The 22,405-nt window shown below is 43.8% G+C and overlaps 1 protein-coding gene and 1 pseudogene across 1 annotated transcript in view; one reads left to right on the top strand and one right to left on the bottom strand.

The window, feature by feature from the left end:
- Positions 1 to 2,732, top strand: part of LOC134949719 (extracellular calcium-sensing receptor-like) — a 53,160-nt gene extending 50,428 nt beyond the window's left edge. Inside the window, exon 6 of the mRNA XM_063938472.1 lies at positions 1,755 to 2,732. Within this exon, the coding sequence (XP_063794542.1) occupies positions 1,755 to 2,653 (899 nt within the window). The 3' untranslated portion in view covers positions 2,654 to 2,732. The remainder of the gene's footprint in view (positions 1 to 1,754) is intronic.
- Positions 2,733 to 5,510: 2,778 nt separating this feature from the next.
- LOC134949718 (olfactory receptor 10C1-like) lies at positions 5,511 to 6,449 on the bottom strand (annotated as a pseudogene).
- Positions 6,450 to 22,405: the final 15,956 nt, after the last annotated feature.

Below are 22,405 nucleotides of genomic sequence, written 5' to 3'. Positions count from 1 at the left end.
TCCATTCCGGTGTCGACTCCCTAGAGAGTGACATCACCATTACAGGCAATTGCTCCGCCTCCTCACCAACATCGTCCTCATACATGTCGACACACACGTACCGACACACAGCACACACACAGGGAATGCTCTGATAGAGGACAGGACCTACTAGCCCTTTGGAGAGACAGAGGGAGAGTTTGCCAGCACACACCAAAAACGCTATAATTATATAGGGACAACCTTATATAAGTGTTTTCCCTTATAGCATCTTTTTTATATATTTCTAACGCCAAATTAGTGCCCCCCCTCTCTGTTTTAACCCTGTTTCTGTAGTGCAGTGCAGGGGAGAGCCTGGGAGCCTTCCCTCCAGCCTTTCTGTGAGGGAAAATGGCGCTGTGTGCTGAGGAGATAGGCCCCGCCCCTTTTTCGGCGGCCTCGTCTCCCGCTCTTAACGGATTCTGGCAGGGGTTAAATATCTCCATATAGCCCCCGGAGGCTATATGTGAGGTATTTTTAGCCAAAAATAGGTTTTCATTGCCTCCCAGGGCGCCCCCCTTCCAGCGCCCTGCACCCTCAGTGACTGCCGTGTGAAGTGTGCTGAGAGGAAATGGCGCACAGCTGCAGTGCTGTGCGCTACCTTAAGAAGACTGAGGAGTCTTCATGCCGCCGATTCTGGACCTTCTTCTTGTTTCAGCATCTGCAAGGGGGCCGGCGGCGAGGCTCCGGTGACCATCCAGGCTGTACCTGTGATCGTCCCTCTGGAGCTAATGTCCAGTAGCCAAAGAAGCCAATCCATCCTGCACGCAGGTGAGTTCACTTCTTCTCCCCTAAGTCCCTCGTTGCAGTGATCCTGTTGCCAGCAGGACTCACTGTAAAATAAAAAACCTAAGCTAAACTTTTCTAAGCAGCTCTTTAGGAGAGCCACCTAGATTGCACCCTTCTCGGCCGGGCACAAAAATCTAACTGAGGCTTGGAGGAGGGTCATAGGGGGAGGAGCCAGTGCACACCACCTGATCCTAAAGCTTTACTTTTTGTGCCCTGTCTCCTGCGGAGCCGCTATTCCCCATGGTCCTTTCAGGAACCCCAGCATCCACTAGGACGATAGAGAAAAATGGCTAATCTGCGCATGCGTATGCACTGCAATGCGCACGCACGATGTATGGGTACAAAGTTCTTTGTGGTTTTGCCCAGATTCTAGCGAAGCTTTTAGTCGCACAGCACAACGCAAGAAGATTGACATGAAGAGGATGTTTCTGGGTGTCAACCGGACGTTTTTAGGGAGTGCTTAGAAAAACGCAGGCGTGTCGGGGGAAAACACAGGCATGGCTGGGCGAACGCTGGGCAGGTGTGTGACGTCAAAAGCCGTCCCTCCGTCGTTAGAATCAACGCACATGAAGAGTAACTGCAGGACTGGTCTTGCTTTGCACAAAAAGATTTTGCAGCCGCTCTGCTGCACAGGCGTTTGCACTTCTGCAAAGCGAAAATACACTCCCCAGCGGGCGGCGGCAATGCGTTTGCACGGCTGCTAAAAACTGCTAGCGAGCGATCAACTCGGAATGACCCCCCATGTGCACTGCAGGTGAGGCAGATGTAACATGTGCAGAGAGAGTTAGATTTGGGTGAGGTGTGTTCAAACTGAAATCTAAATTGCAGTGTAAAAATAAAGCAGCCAGTATTTACCCTGCACAGAAACAATATAACCCACCCAAATAGCAGGGATTCATGTTTTTTTTTGTGTGTAGTGATCTTATTTACTCAATATTATTTTGCAGATTCTATGTCTTGCTTCATTTGTCCAGAAGACCAGTGGTCAAATAATGAAAGAACCAAATGCGTTCCTAAGGTCATCGAATTCCTCTCCTATGAGGAACCCTTGGGGCTGGTGATGGCATCATTCTCAGTGATCTTCTCTTTGGCCACAATGATGGTGCTGTGCGTGTTTCTCAGGTTCCGGGACACTGTAGTGGTGAAAGCGAATAACCGCAACCTCAGCTACCTCCTCCTACTGTCCCTAACATTCTGCTTCCTCTGCTCCTTGGCATTCATCGGCCGCCCATCCAGACTGACCTGCACCATCAGGCAAGCTCTCTTTGGGGTCATATTCTCGCTGTGTATCTCCTGTATCTTGGCCAAAACCATCATCGTTGTCATTGCCTTTAATGCCACCAGACCTGGCAGTAATTTGAGGGCGTGGGTTGGTTTCCAGACAGCCCTTCTCGTTGTCTTTACTTCAAACTGTGTCCAGGTGATAATTATCCTTGTGTGGCTGGTCAGGTTCCCACCATTTCTAGAGCCTAATTATCATGTCTTAACTGGTGTCATCCTCATGGAATGTAACGAGGGTTCCGTCATCATGTTCTACTGCACCATAGGATACTTGGGCTTCTTGGCCTCGATCAGTTTTGTTGTCGCTTTTCTGGCTAGGAACTTACCGGACAGCTTCAATGAGGCCAAATACATCACCTTCAGCATGCTGACCTTCCTCAGTGTCTGGGCGAGTTTTATTCCCACCTATCTCAGCACTAAGGGCAAGTACGTTGTTGCCAGTGAGATATTTGCCATATTACTGTCCAGTTTTGGTCTTCTGTGCTTTATATTTGGCCCCAAATGCAATGTCATCCTCCTGAAGCCATCAATGAACACAAGAGAATATTTAAGGTCAAATGCATAAAATTAGACACTGCAAGAAATATTTTTAAATAATGGGAGTTACCTTGCAGCAGAAGGAGCGGGGTATCCCGTAGTCATCACTAGGGGGTAAATTTACTAAGATGACAGTTCCATTTAAGATGGGATGTTGCCCATAGCAACCAATCAGATTCCAGGTATTATCTTCTAGAAGGTGATAGATCAATGAGAACTAGAATCTGATTGGTTGCCATGAGCAACATCCCATCTTAAATAGAACTCCCATCTTAGTAATTTTATCCCTTGGAGTAAGTGCAAACAATGGATTTGCATGGGGGGGAGGGTTCCATTTTTGGCTTTCACCAAAATTTTCTTACACGATATGTGTGCACAGTCTTCAAATTCTATGAACAATATATGTAACCAATACCATATATATACCCCCGGCTGTGGAACATTCTGCACTACAAAGAGGAGCCTAACAAGTTGCTTGTTTGAGCCTTATATTCTGTATATCTTATGTAGACAATGACTACATGTGTCGCTATAAATGTTCATATTATATACATATTATATTCATATTTTATATTGACCTCATAAAAAAATAAAAAACAAACAAACAAAGGGGTCCCACTGACAGCTGTAAAATCAGTTAATTTTTGCAGGAAATAAAGTTCTCAGACCCACCAGCTACACAATGTACATATCCCTAAATGTTCCATCTACACCCATTAAAGATCATTTCATCCTGCAATATTAAATATTGTTTTTATACATGGACACAATACAAGATGCATGATTGCACCTCACTTGCCTTTACCAAAGAACGCCATCTAGAACGCAAGGCATGCGCTAAACTGTATAAATAGGAATAGTCGCTGAAGAATAGACACACGAGACCCCAAGGTAGCACCTGCAGGGTCATATTTTTGGTTCTTAGAGCACCCCTTGTCGCCTTACTAAAGATGCACTACAAAAGGTTATCTGGTCGATGGCCAAACAGAGGACATTGGGCTTTGGGGGTCATTCTGACCCGTTCGCTCGCTGCTTTTTGTCGCAGCCGAGCGAACGGGTCCCTACTGCGCATGCCAGATGGCCGAAGGCCGTAGCAGGGCTGCGATCGCCTCTGCCTGATTGACAGGCAGGGGCGATCGCTGGGCGGGGGGAGGTGAAACGGTGGCCGCTATTTCGTGGGGGAGGCCAGCAGCGGCTGTGTGACGTCATACGCAGCCGCTGCGGGCCGGGGAGCGAGGAGTAGCTCCCGGCCAGCACGCTAAAGCTGCGCTGGCCGGGAGTTACTCCTGAAGTGCAAAGGCATCGCCGCTGTGCGATACCCTTTGCACTTCTGCGAGGGAAAGCCGAACTGACGTGCGGGACGGACTAGCCCTGTGCTGGGCGTCCCCCCGCATGTCAGGGAACATGATCGTAGCTGTGCTAAATTTAGCACAGCTACGATCAACTCGGAATGACCCCCTTAATCCCCTGCTGTATTGTTCTCTGTGTATTGTATTGCAGCTGAGAACAATAGATGAAAGGTTTATGCTAATAAGCCGTGGTGCACCTAGGCGCAGCAGAGAAGCCTAGATGAGCGAGGCTCCATCTTTATGTAATAAACCTTGGAGAGAGATAACGTACCAACCAATCAGCTATTGTCAGTTTGCAGGCTGTGTTTGAAAGATGACAGCCATGAGCTGATTGGTTGGTAGTTTATCTTTCTCTACTTTATCTCTCTCCAAGTTTTGCCTCTTTGTTCTTTACTACTTGCAACTCATGGGCAGACGTCAGTTAGGACACTTCAGTTGGAGGTGTTACCCTAACCCTAAATAAGGCCACCTGTGGGGTGGTTTCCAATATCTGATCTTTATATTGTTGCATACTATTTTTTTATGTAACGTATTGGGGAGTGTTAATAAAGTTATTTTAAAAAACTATAGCCATTTAAAAACAATATTTTAAATATATTTGTCTAAGTATGAAAATGTATACCAACATTAACAGTACCCGGTTATGGACAGGCTGCAGTATAAGATAGCTGGCACTGGACTCATTAAGTTAAGAGTATGATACAGATTTGGTATAAATTGGGCGCATATGGCTACCAAGATAGGTTTACAGGAACGGCGGATATATAGTTATATACGCCCATATTCAAAGTTATATTGATTTGCGACGTGACCCCTAAATCGGAGGTGCACTTTTTGCCAGTTGGCCTTGCAGCAGAACCAGTTGGAGTTCCAGTAATGTGAAAAAGATGTCCAATGTTTATGAGCACTGTGTAAAATGTTGGTGTTGCATAAATTAAGGTTAAAATGTAATAAAAATATGATGAGTAATGGCTTTACGAACCCTAAGATACTGTTTACCCTTTTAATAAATGGTCTAGGTATTATTTTATAAATTTGAAGAAAGACAATGCTTAGCTTACAGTCCAATTTGCTGAGGACATTTTAGGTACCTTACATGTTCCACTTACCTTATCATCATTCCCACTCACTCCGTCAGTCAGTCACCTACTTACTATTTACTAAGCTTTGGATAGAGATAAAGTGGATGCAGATAAAGTATCAACCAATCAGCTCCTAACTGTCATTTTTCAAACCCAGCCTGTGACATGGCAGTTAGGAGTTGATTGACTGGTACTTTAGCTCCATCCAAGGCTTAGTAATTAGACCCCTTAGTCACTCACACCATATCACCAACCATCCTCAACTGTTTCCAACAATTTAAGCTCCAGTATATGCCACCAAAACAAAAGACTTCCTTGCCCACCATCTTTAATCAATTTTGTAAATCAAGGAAGATCAGCTCAAGCCTTGAAGGTTCAGCTGCAAAGTTAAGAGAAGACTACAGGTTGCCTGAACATTTATTTAATCCGTAGATTAGATTTTTGGTTTGTGTTATTATTTTTTGTGTTAATTGTGAATCTCCTTGATGATCTTCTGCAGTGACCCTCTGACTTCTTGGTTCCTTAAACTGTAGATGAGTGGGTTCAGCATGGGAGTCACTACGCTATAAAAGAGTGCTAGGAACCTATCAGTGTGTAGAGAGTACAGGGATCGGGGTCGTAAGTACATAAACGAGGCTGTGCCATAGAAGAGAGTGACTGACATCAGGTGGGACACACAAGTGGAGTATGCCTTCCCCAGCTTTTCCACCGAAGTCATTTTCAGTAAGGTTGAGATCATTCGGGTGTAGTATGCAAGAATCAGGAGAAAGGGCGTCAAGAGGATGACCGCACACACGCTGAAAATGGCAATCTCGTTCAGGTAGGTTTCTGAGCATTCCAGCTTTAGGACTGGAGGTATGTCGCAGAAGAAGTGGTCAATGACATTAGGACCACAGTAGGGTAGCGTAAAGATAAAGGTTGTCTGCCCTAAGGAAAGAAGCGCGCCGGAGGACCACGCCAAAGCAGACAGGTAGCCGCACCTCTGCTTGCTCATCACCATATTGTAGAAGAGCGGTTGGCAGATAGCTGTGTAACGATCAAATGCCATAATAGCCAAGAGAAGACACTCGGTGGTCCCTAAGAACAGAAAGAAGAACATCTGGATGGCGCAGCCAAGGAACGAAATTCTTTTATCCCCTGACTCCAGGTTTTTAAGAATGTTCGGAAGAGTGACAGATGAGTACACTGTCTCCAGGATGGACAAGTTACACAGGAAGAAGTACATGGGGGAGTGGAGAGCATGGTCTGAGTGCACAATGTAGACAACTGCCCCATTACCCATCAGAGTGACCAGGTAAACGAAGAGGAAGAAGACGAAGTACGGAAGCCAGACTTCTGTGAAAGCTGAGAAGCCAAGAATTAAGAAACTGGTCACCGTGGTTTGGTTACTCATTGTGGTCATTGGCGATCAGCCTTCATCCTGCTTGACAAACAGTACCGGAGTATGGTGGACTAGGTGACGGGTCAGTGATGGCTGACAATGAATATGGAATATAGAATGTTATTGGATAAACAGCATGACGTCAAGAAACCACCAATGAAAGTAGCAAAGATTGATCCTCATTAAACGCACAAGAGAGGGAATTGTTGCACTTTTTTACATTCATTTGTACATATATATATATATCCTCCTACGATGATCATTAGCGGTAGACGAAATTAGCATAGCGCATCTCGACGACTAATCTTTTACTATGCATTTTTTTACACAATTACTGGCTCTATCTTCTCAGATTCTCAGTGCTATCATCACGTATCTTAATTTGGGAACGGAACCTGTGCGGTTGCAAAAATTAAAAAGAAAAAAAAATTGTTAAAAGAGCATTCTACTCAAATATGTCTTTTTTAGCTCTGTATGTCCTCCCTGTAAAAATAGCACAATAGTTTTTCAAATCAAGGGGCACTTTGCATTGTGGAGAACTGCGAGTGAAAGCGCAAGTGAAATGATTATATAACACAAATAAAGTTTTTGAAACTCATCCGTTACCCGTATCCAGGAGTAGCACCAAGGCACTGCGGATATAAATGTTCTTCCAGTGCAGATTAATCAGAAGTTTAAGGTGACAGTATAAAGATAGTGCTATACATACATGTTAATCATATTATGGTTAAATGTGAGATGATCTGCTAGTTTCTATACCAGACCAGTCTCGGGCATAGCGGCCATTGCTAAAAGGTCACATGACCATGGCATCATGTAACTCGTCTCAACACACATCCTGTCATGACATTACAACCCTCATTCATTTAAACGCTTCTGGTTTGTTAAATTCAGTAAATAATAGACGTGGCTATGCAACGGTGATGCTCCATTACAAAAACTGATTTTTACAATGAAAAAGCTCTTACCCCACTTTTCCTTTAAAAGAAACCCCAAAAAACAAAACATTGGGTCTTAAATTATACAACATAAAACAGCAGCTGTATCTGGTTTATTGCTATTGTTGAAGTAAGAATTGACCATTGGGGCTGTCTGAAAGGCTAAAAGGTGTCCAGAATTAGGAGCCAGGGCTATAGAACTTTTTCTGACCTGTTTACATTTAATTGAATCCTCCATTTGTGTCTTTACGGCAAAATGATAATGTAATTTGTTGTCATGCTATACTAGGGGATATGTATAGAGTGCTCTACATTCTGTGTGAGAAATCCAAGCAGAACAATGTATATCGTGTGCAAGACCATCAATACAGAACATCTACTCCAGAGGTTCCCAAACTGTGTGCCGTGGCTCCCTGGGGTGCCTGGGGACACTTGCAGGGGTGTCCTGGGTTGGTGGTCCAGGACCAATTCAAATTATTCATGGTCAATATAATAGGCAAAACCTGTGCTGGTGGCTGCCAGTCATAAAATATGTGGCCAAACAGAAGCAAATGTTGTCCCTCACCACACAACTGACCCTAAGGATGGAATATTTATTTCTAAATGTCTCAATAAGAAATTTTTGGCCTAGGGATGCAGTGAAAAAAATTCTGATATTCTAGGGCGCAGTGATTCAAAAAAGTTTGGAAACCACTGATCTACTCAGTTAGAAAGCTCTGCAGGATTTGGTGAGCTGCGTATGATCTTCAGGAGGAAGATTTGCATGCAACATACAGAGAATTGCCCACCTTCGGCATGTAGTTAAATGATGTAAGTGTTCGGGCTGACAAGCTCTTTTTCTAGGCATCAGCTATACATTGGGGATATAATAGGTCTCTCTCCCAGTTGCTTTATGGCAGATTATCCCAACAAAAATTGTCCCCTGTGTGTTATTTATTTTTGTTCTTTACTCCATTGCACGATGCATCAAAAAAACTCCTGGTTTGTATAGCTTTACTTATCTGCAAGCGTAAATACCATTGTGCCGGAACATCCACTGTTTTGTAATGGTTATCGGAAAATGGGATGAGCCAGAATAGGAAGTAGCACCCCAGTCCCAGAAACGTAAAACACTACAATGGGCGAAATTTGAAGAACATCAAACTCAAGTAAATTGGAAAAAATAGGTTGACTATAAAAGCAACACTAAACTTGTAGGAATGGCTTATCTCTGAGCCACTACATGAGAAGGGAGGGCTCAGTAACAAGAATTATGAGACTAGAATATGGCTTCTCTAGGGGTCTCCTCTAGAAGGCTGCATAGGCCTGAGGGGGAGTAAGTGATAGTGGCTGAGACTCCATAAAACAGGGCTTTAGCATGTGGTAGATACTCCCCCAACCATTTACCATTCGGGAAACTATTCCCTACTATGAAGGGATGTGATGAATGGGCCCTTCCACTGCAGGGAGATGATTTAAGTCTACAGTCAACCATTTTGTTTTGAGCAGTGGGTCAGGGCAATACCTATCCTCTCATTACCATTATCCAGATGGTTTGTCTCTTGGTAAGGGTACTGTGACCAGCCCAAGAAAGTGGCCCTATGGTGGGTTAGAGGTCACTCCATCTGACTAAATGGCAACACATGAGGACACCTACATGTGGTTAGGTCATGGGTGGTGACATTAAGAGGGGTGAGAGTAAGCAAGGTATGAGAGGACAGGTTCTCAGGCTCTTTGATTGTTAGTGTGGACAAGATGTGGTGTGTGTGTGGAAGAGTGTAATATACATATATATAGTCAAAGACTCTGCACTCTCCACTCCATAAAAGCAACTGGCTGGGTGCCCTCCCAACAGAATATGTAATGCACGGGGTACGAGGTGACACTCACAGCAGATCACTAATTAACGTCAGCGGAGACTTCCTCAACGTTTCAGTTTCATTAGAGAAATTTTCCGGATGTCAGCTGTCAGTTCTGGTTTCCTGAGTGGTTTTGGGATTCCAGCATTGGTCACATGAACTCCAGCATCCATACCACAGAACAATTATGAAGTATAAAGAAGCACTGCTATACAGAATGGATCCATAATAAGATAATACACCATTAGATGGAATGGTTACACTACATGAAATCACAACATCGGGAGGGAAATTAAATAGAGACGGAATGGCTTCCCTAGAAGGAAAGACAACACTGAAGGAAACAAAAGCCATTACTAGAGAACTTGGACTAGGGAACACATTATGCACTTGGGTGAGCAATTGGTTGGATAAAAGGGACCAGCAAGTGGTGGTAAATGGAACTTTTTCGAAATGGATTGAGGTACTCAGCGGCGTGCCACAAGGGTCTGCACTTGGACCACTATTGCTCAACATTTTCATAAATGATCTAGAAGTAGGTCTAGAGAGCATAGAGTCAATTTTTGCAGACGATACCAAATTGTGTAAGGTTATAAATTCGGTGGAGGATGCTGAGTCTCTGCAGAACGACTTATTTAAACTTGGAGCATGGGCTTCAAAATGGAGAATGAGGTTCAATATAGAAAAATGTAAAGTAATACGGAAGCAAGAATAAGAACACTACCTACCTACTTACTAAATGGGGAGAAACTAGGGAATTCTGTACTGGAAAAAGATTTAGGTGTTCACATAGATAACAAACTTAGCAGTTGTACCCAAAGTAGGATTGCAGCAAAAAAAGCAAACAAGGTATTAGCATGTATTAAGCGGTGAATTGATGCAAGGGACGAGAGTGTTATACTCCCATTATGTGTGTCAGCTGTCCCAACTCAAATTGCTAAAATGCTTTATCAGTTCATTAATACTCCTCTCCTTATTAAGGACTGCCGCTCTCAAGTTATTGGGTTGTTGGTTCCCAATATATTTATTGTGACAAGAAAGAACTAGATTGGAAGCGCTGTCCACAATAAAGGATAGATAAAATTGTATTTATTTTGTATTGATAACTGTTAATATAAACACTTAAAAAGCTAAAACATAATATGTGATAGAGTCAAATATCTACCTTTTAACATAAGCTATATACTAATACCGTGCAGCCGTAATGGCCGCTAAACCATGTGCACGTGCTTCGAGGTATTGCGAAGTATACATTTGAATCCTTCTTATCCCGTATTAAGGGTCTGTGGATGGGCTGTCAAACTCTACCGAGCTCTCTTCGGCTTTTGGTTGCAACAAATGGGGTGCACATTAGTTGATGATACATGAAGGGGGGGAGAATATGTGAGTGCTGATATATGTGTCTATATTCCCTGTCGACTATGTGTGTCACTACCTGAAGATAGTAGAGATGAAGATAAGAAACATGCGTTATAAATGCAGTCATATGATCATGTATGTGTTCGCCGATTGGGGTCTTGTTGATGTCTTGTCTGGATTGTCGTCCGGATTGTCGTATCTTTACTGTAGCTTTGCGGTTATTGGCAATCGAAAGCTTCTTCAAGTGTCCATAAAAAAATTACAGTCTCTAAAAGTTCATTAGGTGTCTGTGACACAGTTCATCAGTGGTCTTGTATAAATGGTCATCAAATTCTTCCTCCAGGTGGATCTCTTGGTACCTCGGAGAAAATCAAAGGAGAAACGGGTGAAAGAAACGGACCGTGGATTCACATTTTATCACAACATTATCTCGATTGACGGGTCATATATCAAATTAGTAGTTGTCACAATGCCCTCACTCCTCAGACTCATCACCTTTGTACTACGCTTGCAATTTGTTAAAATCCGAACACATCTGAATACCAGGCCAATCAGTATGACAACTCCCAGAATACACAAGAGGAACTTTCCTACATCCATGATGACTCCCTGAGCCCATTCGCCTAAACCTGAAAACCAATTCCGTGGGTTCAACCATGACACCCAGCCAGTCAATTCATTACCCACAGCAGCGAGTGTAAGATTGTGCCTCCTTCGAAACTCCCACTTCAATTGCAATATATCATCCATTTTTCGATCTATAACCTCTGTTGGGTCCTCAGTGCTGTTAGTGATATATGTACAACATTTCACGCCATACTGAGTTGCTAGGGTGACACAATACCCGCCTGTTACCGCTTTGAGGTAATTGAGAACCATTCTATGCTGGACCAGCTCTGTTTTGTAGGCTTGTAGCTCTCTTCCAGTATATCTGAAGGTGTCATCATACATTTCGGTGATATTGTCTATCAGGTTCGCTAGCGCATTAATATACCTATAATTTATAACTTCTCTGGCGGTACGGGTGAATTGAATCCCGGTGGATTCGTGAATCAAATCAGAGGCCGCATGCTCTGTCCTATCTACAAGGTGTCTTTTAACGATGTGTTCGTAATGAGTGTGAGTGTAAGGAGCTTGGGCACTGCTGTGAATGTCTTTCATTTTGTTATGGGCAATGGTCATTATTTCAGGCAGTACTTTTCCAACGTAACACAATTCCTCTGAGTTTGGGGCAAGCCACTTATACGCCTTCCTCCCACATATGAAATATGCATCATCGGGGAGGACATATGGGATAGAAAATGACATAACCATATTACAAACCTTCCACGAGAACAGTCCTATCCCTAACTCTCTCATTTGTCTAGTACACGTATCAGGCTGTATGACATGTGCACAGTATCCTGGTGATACTTCTCCAACTCGCATGATCCTACTTCCTAGAGTGTACCTATACCGGAAATATTTTCCACTGTCGGCTATGTGGCGTATAAGCTCTGAATCTATGGGCATTCTGTCGGCTCTATGTGAAAAGGTCATGGTTTGGTTGTTCCATGACACTTCCCAATTTCCCGGCTTTCGGGGATTGAAAATGTTAAAACATATTAGGGACCTATCTACATGGTATTGGTGGAGCTTTAAACTAGGAGGACTAGAAATATTAAATCTCTTGTCCACCGGTCTCCCACCCTTTAACTCAAATACCTCATCTACCGTTAAAGGATATGGCACTAGTCCTGACTTTCTATGACCTTGAGGTACTTGAGAGCATACCCAACAGTCTGTCTGATTTAACACTTTACCCACTAATGCGTGATAGTCACTCAATGGATGTTGGTCCATGTTGATATTGAAACTGGACTGACATTGCTTGATGCAATCATCCTCAACTATGTTTTTACAATTCTTACAGATGCAATTCTCTTCAGCTAACAATCCTTCACAATGTCTATGAATAACATGGCTACCAGATCGTTTTCTGATACTCGCCTTTGCTCGGTGATTGTGTTGCTCTTGGAATTCTACGCCTCCATCCTGATCATCAGAACCCATTCCAGATCCTTCTTTGGCCTCTCTGGTACTCTCACCGAAACAGACTGCTCTGGTCAACAACAGGGTCAACAGGAAAATCCGGAACACAGTCTCTTGGGGTAAGTCCATCTTAGAGGAGGAAAAGGAGAAGAATAAGAAGGGAGGGAGGAGAATAGGAGGGAGATGGGAGCTGGAGAAAATAACAATAGGGAAAAAGAAATTCTGGCTCGACAACCGCCTCCGATCTTATTGTTTTCAGTGCTCAGGTGCCGTCTCAACCTTCCTGGAACAGACACTCTAGTGATACAATTTCCTCTACCGTCTGTTCTTTGTCACGGGACCTCTCTGGATCAGCGACCTTCTTACAGTGAGACGAATGGACCCAAGTCTCTCTCTCTGCAACCTTTAACGCTGTCGTGCTGGTCAGTAAGACTTGAAATGGTCCTTCCCATCTGTCAATAAGGCAACCTGAGCGTAAAAAGTTTCGAATCATTACATAATCCCCAGGTTCAATGTCATGACAATTACTGTCTGGCAGATCAGGAATCACTAGTTTTAGGTTGTCATTTTGATTCCTTAACTGCTTACTCATTTTTTTTTAAACATATTTTTATTGAAGCAATATATGCAATACATACAAAAATTTTCACAGTAGGTCAACCCTATATCAAATAGGAAAAAGCGAAAGGGGAGTAAATATTAATACAACAAAGTTCCCAATCAAGAGACATTTTAAAGACAGTCCAAACAACCATATTACACTTATATGGAACATGTCTCTCTGGGCTTCAGTAAACATTAGATTAAGAGCTGGTCTGGTCAGCTGCCCCAGACACAAAAGTGAGGATAACAAAAAAAAAAAAAAAACACAACAAAACCCGTGTCCGTTTGCCAACTCCCTCACGGTCGTCTACCGAGCTGAAAATGGCATTCAGTCCAATAGCACAATCGGCGGATCTCCCGCAATCATTCTAGTCAAAAACCATTCTGTATTAGAGAAAGAGTTATGGAGCTGTGTCCTGACTGCTGTAGACAAGGTCGTTATATAGCTTTCCCATACTTCAAAGAATCTCTGTATCTTAGTATCTTTGTCTAGCAAACATCCTATCCATTCCATCCGAAAAAGATAGAATAATTTGGCCTTAAACAACGAAAGTGTAGGTGGATCCCTAGCAATCCATACTTGCAGAATAGCCTTTCTGGCTGCTATACTAACTGCTAGCAGTAGCTTTCTACTTCCCTGAGAGAGACGTAGGTCCGGGGAGAATATACCGAAAAGCGCCCATTGTGGGTACAAACTCCAATAATTCACTAGGTTATTCGTTAAGTAATTCCTTATCCTTATCCAGAACTGTCTAATCAGAGGGCATGTCCACAGGCAGTGATAAAGGTCTGCCTGGGGAGAACCACACTTCCAACAAGCCTGTGTGTCAGCTAGCCCTATGAGACATTGTCTATGAGGCGATAGATAAGTCCTGTGCAAAATATTGAGAGACATTTCTTTACATCTAGAAGAGGGAAACAGTTTACATGCTTTTACATGGGCCGTGAGCAAGTCAGTCGTCTCGATCCCCAGGAGACATTCCGTCCTGGACCGGATACCTCCCTGTCCCGTAGAGTAGTCTAGAACAGTCCTAAAGTACCCATATGCCATTGATATTGCCTTCCTAACTCTAGGGGCTTGTTGCAGTAGTTTATCTAGCGGATTGTTCCAATCCATAGGTGATAAACAGCCAATAGTAGTAGAAACATAATGTTGGGCTAGTAGAAAGGCCACCGGATAGGCCAGTAGAACAGGGTGTCTAGCAGTGGCTTCCTGGAATGTGAGCGGCCCCAAGCTTTGCAAATCCACCAAATGAGCTATTTTGGAGACACCACCCATCCGCCAGATGTTGAATGGATAATGCGCCCTACCCTCCTGGAAGTCTGGATTAGCCATGAACGGAAGGTACAGTGATTTGTGGGAGTTCAAATCTAGTTTATTACGCATATCAGTCCATAGTTTTTTAACGTTCCACAGTAGTGGATTCCTCCTCCACTCCCCAGGCACCTCCCGAGCATGCAAATGTAAAAAGGCGACCAACTGCTTACTCATTTTAACCAGATACTTTACAGTTACTTCATTGTTACATTTCAAATCATCCTGGGGGTCAATCATTACATGGGGTTGTCGACCAAAAAGAATTTCAAAGGGAGACAGATTAAGAGGGGACCTGGGAGTGGTTCTGATGCTATACAATACAAGTGGCAAAGCTTCTGGCCACAGCAATCCTGTGTCAGCCATCACTTTGCTCAACTTGTTCTTAATAGTGCTGTTTACTCTTTCTACTTTCGCACTCGCCTGGGGGCGATATGGAGTATGCAGCTTACTATTAAATCCCATCAATTTACACATTACCTGAAAGACTTCACCTGTAAAATGGGTACCCCTATCACTTTCAATTATCCTAGGGATACCGTACCTGCACACAAATTCCTGCACAATTTTCTTTGCAGTAAACGTATCGGTATTTGTGGCAGCGGGGAATGCTTCAACCCAATTTGAAAATACATCAATACAAACCAATACATACTTTAAATTTCTACAAGGTGGTAATTGTATGAAATCGATTTGTATTACCTGAAAAGGACCATCTGTAGGAGGGATATGGGATGGCTCTGTTGGTATTGCCTTTCCGATATTCTTCCTCAAGCAGGTGAGACATGTCATCGCTCTTTTTCCCGCATGGGAAGAAAATCCTGGGGCGCACCAATAGGCTCTTACCAACTTACACATTCCTTCTTTGCCTAGATGAGTCAGCCCATGTGCCGCTTCCGCTAGACTTGGAAGGTATGCTCTGGGTGCCACTGGCTTACCCTGTCCATCTGTCCAGAGTCCTGAGGACTCCTGGCCATATCTTTTTGACCTCCAAACTGCCTTTTCTTGTGGTGAACACAAATTTTGCATTTCACACAATTTCTGTGTGTGTACAGTATTAAATACCATCAGTTGAGTGGTGTCTGTCTGTATGGGGGTACTGGCTGCTGATTTAGCAGCTTCGTCTGCTCGGCTGTTACCAAGTGACACTGGGTCTTGGCTTTATGTGTGGGCTTTACACTTGATAACAGCCACTCTGTCAGGTTCTTGTATTGCTGCCAAAAGTCTTTTGATGTGGGTTGCATGTGCCACGGGTGTGCCAGCTGCCGTCATGAAATTTCTAAGGCGCCATAGGGCCCCGAAATCATGAACTACTCCAAAGGCGTACCTAGAATTCGTGTAGATATTGGCTGACTTACCTTTAGCCAATTCACACGCTCTGGTTAGAGCAACCAGCTCGGCAACTTGTGCTGAGTGTGGTGGGCCTAGGGGTTCCGCTTCTATGGTACCTTTGTCATCTACGACTGCGTATCCAGTACACAAGTCTGCCAAGTCTGTCTGTCTTTGACTACTACCGTCAGTGTAGAAAGTAAAATCTACACCTTCCAGTGGATTGTCACTGATGTCAGGCCTTGCCGTGAAATTTTGGGTCAAATATTCCATACAATCATGTGAGTCAGTGTCTGTACTAAATCCTCCTTCGCCATCATTCTCATCCCCCACCCTTTGTGCCTGTCCAGGCACACCTGGGAGATACGTTGCCGGATTTAGTGCGCTGCATCTCCTTATGGTGATGTTTACAGGGGCCATTAATGCCAATTCCCACCTTGTAAACCGTGCTGATGAGACATGTCTGGTTTGGGCAGAATTTAATAATGCTGACACTGCATGAGGTGTATGGATTGTGAGGTTGTGTCCTAGCACTATATCTTCGCTTTTACTCACTAGCAATGCTATCGCTGCAACACTTCGCAGGCATGTGGGGAGGGATCGCGCTACCGTGTCTAGCTGAGCGCTGTAGTAGGCTACCGGCCTGCTGGCATCACCGTGCTTCTGGGTTAAGACACCTGCCGCACATCCAGCATTTTCCGTACCGTACAGTTCAGAGGGTTTTCCATAATCTGGCATACCTAATGCTGGTGCCTGCGTTAGGCACTGCTTGAGTCTCTCAAACGCCAGTTCAGACTCATCTGTGTGCGAGATCCGATCTGGTTTGTTTGATGAGACCATCTCCTGCAAAGGTAGGGCCAGTATGGAAAATCCTGGGATCCAGTTACGACAGTACCCACACATTCCTAGGAATGTGCGAATCTGTTGCTGAGTCTGTGGCAGAGTCATGTCGTGAATTGCCTGTACTCTATCAGTAGTGAGGTGTCTCAGTCCTTGTGTCAAACAATGCCCCAAATATTTTACCTTGGTTTGGCATAATTGCAACTTGTCCTTTGAAACCTTGTGTCCTGTATCCGAAAGATGAAACAGAAGCTGTTTCGTGTCTCTCAAGGATGATTCGAGTGAATCAGAACACAGCAGTAAGTCGTCTACATACTGTATTAATATTGATCCACTCTCAGGTTGAAAGGATTGTAAACAATCATGCAAAGCCTGTGAGAAAATACTTGGGCTGTCGATGAAACCTTGTGGTAAACGAGTCCAGGTGTACTGTACTCCTCTATATGTAAATTCAAACAAATATTGACTGTCAGGGTGCAGAGGTACAGAGAAGAAGGCGGAGCAGAGGTCAATTACAGTGAAAAATTTGGCAGTGGGAGGGATTTGCATAAGGATGACAGCTGGATTTGGCACTACAGGGAATTGGCTCTCAACTATATTGTTGATCCCCCTTAGATCCTGCACTAACCTGTAACCCCTCCCCCCACTCTTTTTCACAGGAAAGATGGGACTATTGGCAGTGCTGGACGTTCTAACCTGAATGCCCTGTTGTAGCAATCGTTCTATTACTGGGTAAACTCCTAACTCCACCTCTGGCTTCAGAGGATACTGTGGGATTTTTGGAGCTATCCTACCATCTTTTACTTGAACTACTACAGGAGCTACATTTGCCATTAATCCAGTGTCTTGTCCATCCTTGGTCCAAAGTGATTCCGGTATCTGGGAAATCATCTCTTCTACCTTGGACGGACACTTACCTGTAACAGCAGTATGCATCATTAACCTTTGTGGGGAATCTAGCATATCCTGTACTTTCTGAGCATGATTCTCGGGAATATCTAAGAATACACCTCCAGGAGTACAATATATGACACATCCCATCTTGCACAGTAAATCTCTCCCAAGTAGATTAGTCGGAGCCGATGCAGCTAGCAAAAAGGAATGCTTGGTCTGCAAAGGCCCTATCGTAATCTCTGCTGGTTTGCTTAAAGGGTAGTGTTGTACTACTCCTGTTACTCCCATGGCAATAAATTGTCTTACCAGTGGTCTTCATACCCACTGTTGAATTTATCACTGACTTGGCCGCCCCCGTATCTACAAGGAAAGGTAGAGATCTACCAGCTACATCAATTGTGACCTCGGGTTCACTACCAAGGCTCGCAATTAATTTCACTGGCTGCAGACCACAGATGTGGCCCCACCCCTATTGTATGTGGTGACCTCCCTGGAGTGCGTTGGCAGCTACAACATGTGAGGGAGGCAATTTGGAATTATCAGAGACTTGCCAGTCTCTTTTTGGTGGATACCTTTTTGTTTCCCCTGCATGTGGCTCATAACTCCGTCTCTGCGGTCCCTGATCCCAATGACGTGTGTCTTGTCGTTGTCTAGGGGGTTGATATACCTTGTGTGTGTCTTTAAACATACAATTCCGTGCCATGTGTCCCTCTTTCCGACAGTTGTAACATGTTATTACATTTGACTTACCCACAGGGGTCTGGGGCCTATACTGAGGTGGCTTAGTTGTAAGGGTTTGTATACTCACTGCCATCAGCTTATCGCCCTGTGACTCCCTGTGTCTCATGATGTTCCGATCATGGTCAATAGCGGCCTCTCTCAAAGTAGCCACCGACAAACCTCGCCAACATGGTTGGGTGGTCTGTACCCTCGTCCTTAATACTTCCTTTAAACCATCCATTAACATAGAAACTGCTACTTCTCTATGATTCACATTTGTCTTAATGTCTTCTATTCCTGTATACTTAGCCATTTCCTGCAGTGCCCGATGGAAATAATCAGAAGCCATTTCTCCCTCTTTTTGTTTTATGGAGAAGATTTTGTTCCACTTGACAACAGCTGGGAAATATGCTCCTAACTGCAGGTTTATACGTCTTACATTCTCCTGATTGTACTCATCAGTGAGGGGCATCTCTTCATCTAACACACAATCAGTGATAAATCTCACAGAATCAATGTTGGGGGGCAAACATGCCCTCAGCACTGTCTGCCAATCCTTGTTATTGGGTTCTGCGGAATTACCCAGTTCTCTAACGAACCTTTGGCATGCAACTAGATCTTTCCTAGGATCTGGGAATTCCGACATAATTGCTCTTAATTCTGTCCGGGAAAAGGGGCAATGCATTGCAATGTTTCTGACGGGAGTGACTCCCGAAGTGTCAGTTTTCCCATTTGGGACCGCAATTACCCTGACAGGATTAAGTTCAATAACATCCCTCTGGGTTGATTCTACAATATGTGGTGTAATTGTTTCTGCGTAGTGTACAGTGCCGTACTTACCTGCCGACACGACCTCACCTGTCCCTCCACTAGGGGCCTTTGCTACTCCTCTTACTGGTTGGGCCGTGCCCACTGTAGTCTCTGCTAAGGTGGCTGCTAGAGAGAGTGCCGATATTGTGGTAGGTTCATCTTCCTGCTCGCAATCCTGGGGGAAGTTTAAGATGTGATACAACTTGCACGGGTTAACATGAGTATCAATACACTTATCCATTTTACTCTTATCACTAACACATTTATCAAGTACATTTTTATCATATACCCCGGTGTCATTCTCTGCAGCCATTTTCTCTCCTGTTATGTATGGTGGTGGTGGTGCGGTAGCTATCAGTTTCCTGATAGGATTGGAACCAGCTGCTTGAGCTAATCCTTTTTGAATCTCACCTTCCTGTTGCCATAACTGTAAATAATCATAATGTCTAATTCTTTGCTTCCCGGACTTTATTAGACATATCCTTCTTCTTAAATTGTGCAACACCTCGGGATTAAAACTGCCCACCCTGGGGAACTTTTCCCCATCATTCACAGTCATACGTTCCCATTCATTGCATAAAACCTCGGCGTGTGAACCATATTTCTCACACATTATGTACCTGGCCGACCCAGCAGGTCGGGGTACTACATCAACCTGAACCTTGGTTGATCGTCCCTTACTTGAGCAACTGGCCCCCATTATTTGCAGGTATTGCCTTCTCAGCTAATGCCCACAAAAAAAACAAATTGCCCTGGGTAAAGTGACGGTGAAAGTTCGACGAGTGCCTTCACTCACTCTCGCCCACGTTGACTAATACACCCAGAAACTGCTTTAGCGCTGGCGTACTCAACCTAGGGCCCCTATGTAACCTGTATTTACTGGGGCGTGTGGGAGTAGATTACCCTCCCCAGTAAGTATCGGTTGTTGGAGAATTCCTGAGTGATCAGCGAACCTCCCTTAAAATAAAAAAAACCTACACAAATCACGTTAGAATGTATAAATAGCGTTTATGATCCCACAAAGCGTACGCAAATTGCGTAATTGGGTATCAAGGTAACAAACTAATGCACACAATTACATGCGGTAAAGTCGCACTGCGTATAAATAACTATTATTTATACGCTGAACGACCAACGGAATCGGTTGTTTAGGCTGCGAAACCTTCAGCCGGAGCTTACCAGGCCTATATGGGTACTGCGCCAACCCCCCCTCTGTGGGTTGCGCCCACTATACTTACTTTCAGCGGACCTCCTGGTCTACTGTAACACTAATTGCTCCTTTTTACCTTATTTACTGTTTAACGTGAGATGCCTCCCACGCCACCACGTGATATCACTTCACGGGCGTCTTCCACGAGATCTCGACTTTTCTGAGGGTTCACCCAAAGAGAAATTCACTTGCATACACACGCTTCTTCAAATATACTTTGATTTTTCTGTACAGAAAATTACTTTCATTCAGGTAACACAGATTAATCCCAGAGGAGCTGCAGCAAGAGAAGGAACCTTTTAAACTAGTTTTGGGAATTAAAAGAAATTGTGCTATTATCGTATGGATCACCTACTAAAATAATGCAATTGTGTGATTTGTATCTAGTGGGCGTACCCTTACGCACGCTGCGTAAACACGCTACGTGTGTGACCTTTTGCGTCGCGTACGCTTGACTCGCACTCGGTGAGAGACACGTGTACACGGGCCAGATACGTCCGCAGTAACACAAATAACACGCTTCTATAAATGCAAATGATATTTAACTATAATCGCTTACCAAACACCACACAGATTCCACTGTATCAACCTTTAACTAGGCCAGGCTGTGTGCGTGTTTTTACAATTACTCCCTTTAAGTATTACTTTTTACTTTGAACTAAAATAGCAGCAACTTTTCTCAGTGCGTTATCAAATGCAAATGGCAAACAGGATGGTGCGATAGGAAAAAATACACCAAATGAAAGTACCGGTGTGTGCGTGTATGTTGCGTATGCAATTTGTACCAATACAGAAACTTAAACCAGAATTAAAACAATAGCTGTATGTTCTTACCTTTCGGTTCCGGATCCCACCAGCATTCCTGCAAACCGAGTGGAGCAGACGCTTATTTAATCAGCACTACTGTGTCCCCAACCACAAACACGGATACAAGGGATACTACCTTCCCGCCCTTTGCTGATAGATAAAGTCTGCCTGGTTCCGCCAAGCTGTGGATATGAGGAGGACGGACGAGGCCCCAATTGATAGAGTCAAATATCTACCTTTTAACATAAGCTATATACTAATACCGTGTAGCCGTAATGGCCGCTAAACCACGTGCACGTGCTGCGTACTTTATACGCAGTTTGCGTATAAAGAACCGTATGTGGTACGCACGTTGCGTACACACGCTGCGCTGAGTGTATGGAATCCACGCAGCGAGCGTACACACAGTTGTTAACCTTTAAACCTTTTCAATGAACACTGTAAGGGTATGCTTATACTGTAAACCTTAGTACTGTAATATTACCACAAAGTAACGTTGATTAACCTTGAGTATATGAAAGCTGATTGAGCGATTTGAGACACTCAGAAACCCTTTATAATAACTGGTGAAACACACACTGCTTGCTAAGGTTCCAACACCTTTATAGATGATATTTTGTACGTAAAAGGGGAAAACAGTAACAGCTCATACACTACAGACCTAACATTAATAACTAAACAGAATAACTAAACAGAAATATAAACAACAGTGAACGATCGCAAACACAGATAAACAAAAAGAGAATAAATGGCAAACACTTAAAGGATAACAAGAAGAGAACAATTGCATACACACAGAGTAACGAAATGGCCACAGAGAAACTTACACACGTGGGAATGATTCGCAGGCGCTATCTGGAAACCAGCTCTCAGTCATCACGGGGAAAACCTTTGTAGAGAGAAGTGAGGCTGGTCTCGCTATGGGGGTCTTTATATACACATCCTACAGTACAACACAATGGTCCCTATAATCTTATTGTTCATTGGACACAGGAATGTGACTCTGCATTATAACAAAAGGTCATAGGTGGATTCGAACAGGTGGGCTGTGACTATTTCAAACTGCTCAGGTGGGAGGTATCCACTGGATTCCCGCTGCATGGATAATGAACTGCAAATACAGTAAATGTCCATAAGCTTCTTATAAACATAACTATACGCAGGAGCGATTAATCTCTTCCTAACCAACACCGGAATGTTTCTAATAAAATACTCTTCCGTTGGATACTAGGCACCACCGTTCAACCTTTGCCTGACCCTTCGTATCATGCAAA

This window comes from Pseudophryne corroboree, chromosome 8, assembly GCF_028390025.1.
Source record: "Pseudophryne corroboree isolate aPseCor3 chromosome 8, aPseCor3.hap2, whole genome shotgun sequence".
NCBI lineage: Eukaryota > Metazoa > Chordata > Amphibia > Anura > Myobatrachidae > Pseudophryne > Pseudophryne corroboree.
The sequence above is the reverse complement of the archived record's forward strand: the minus strand, read 5'-3'. Positions and strand labels throughout refer to the sequence as shown.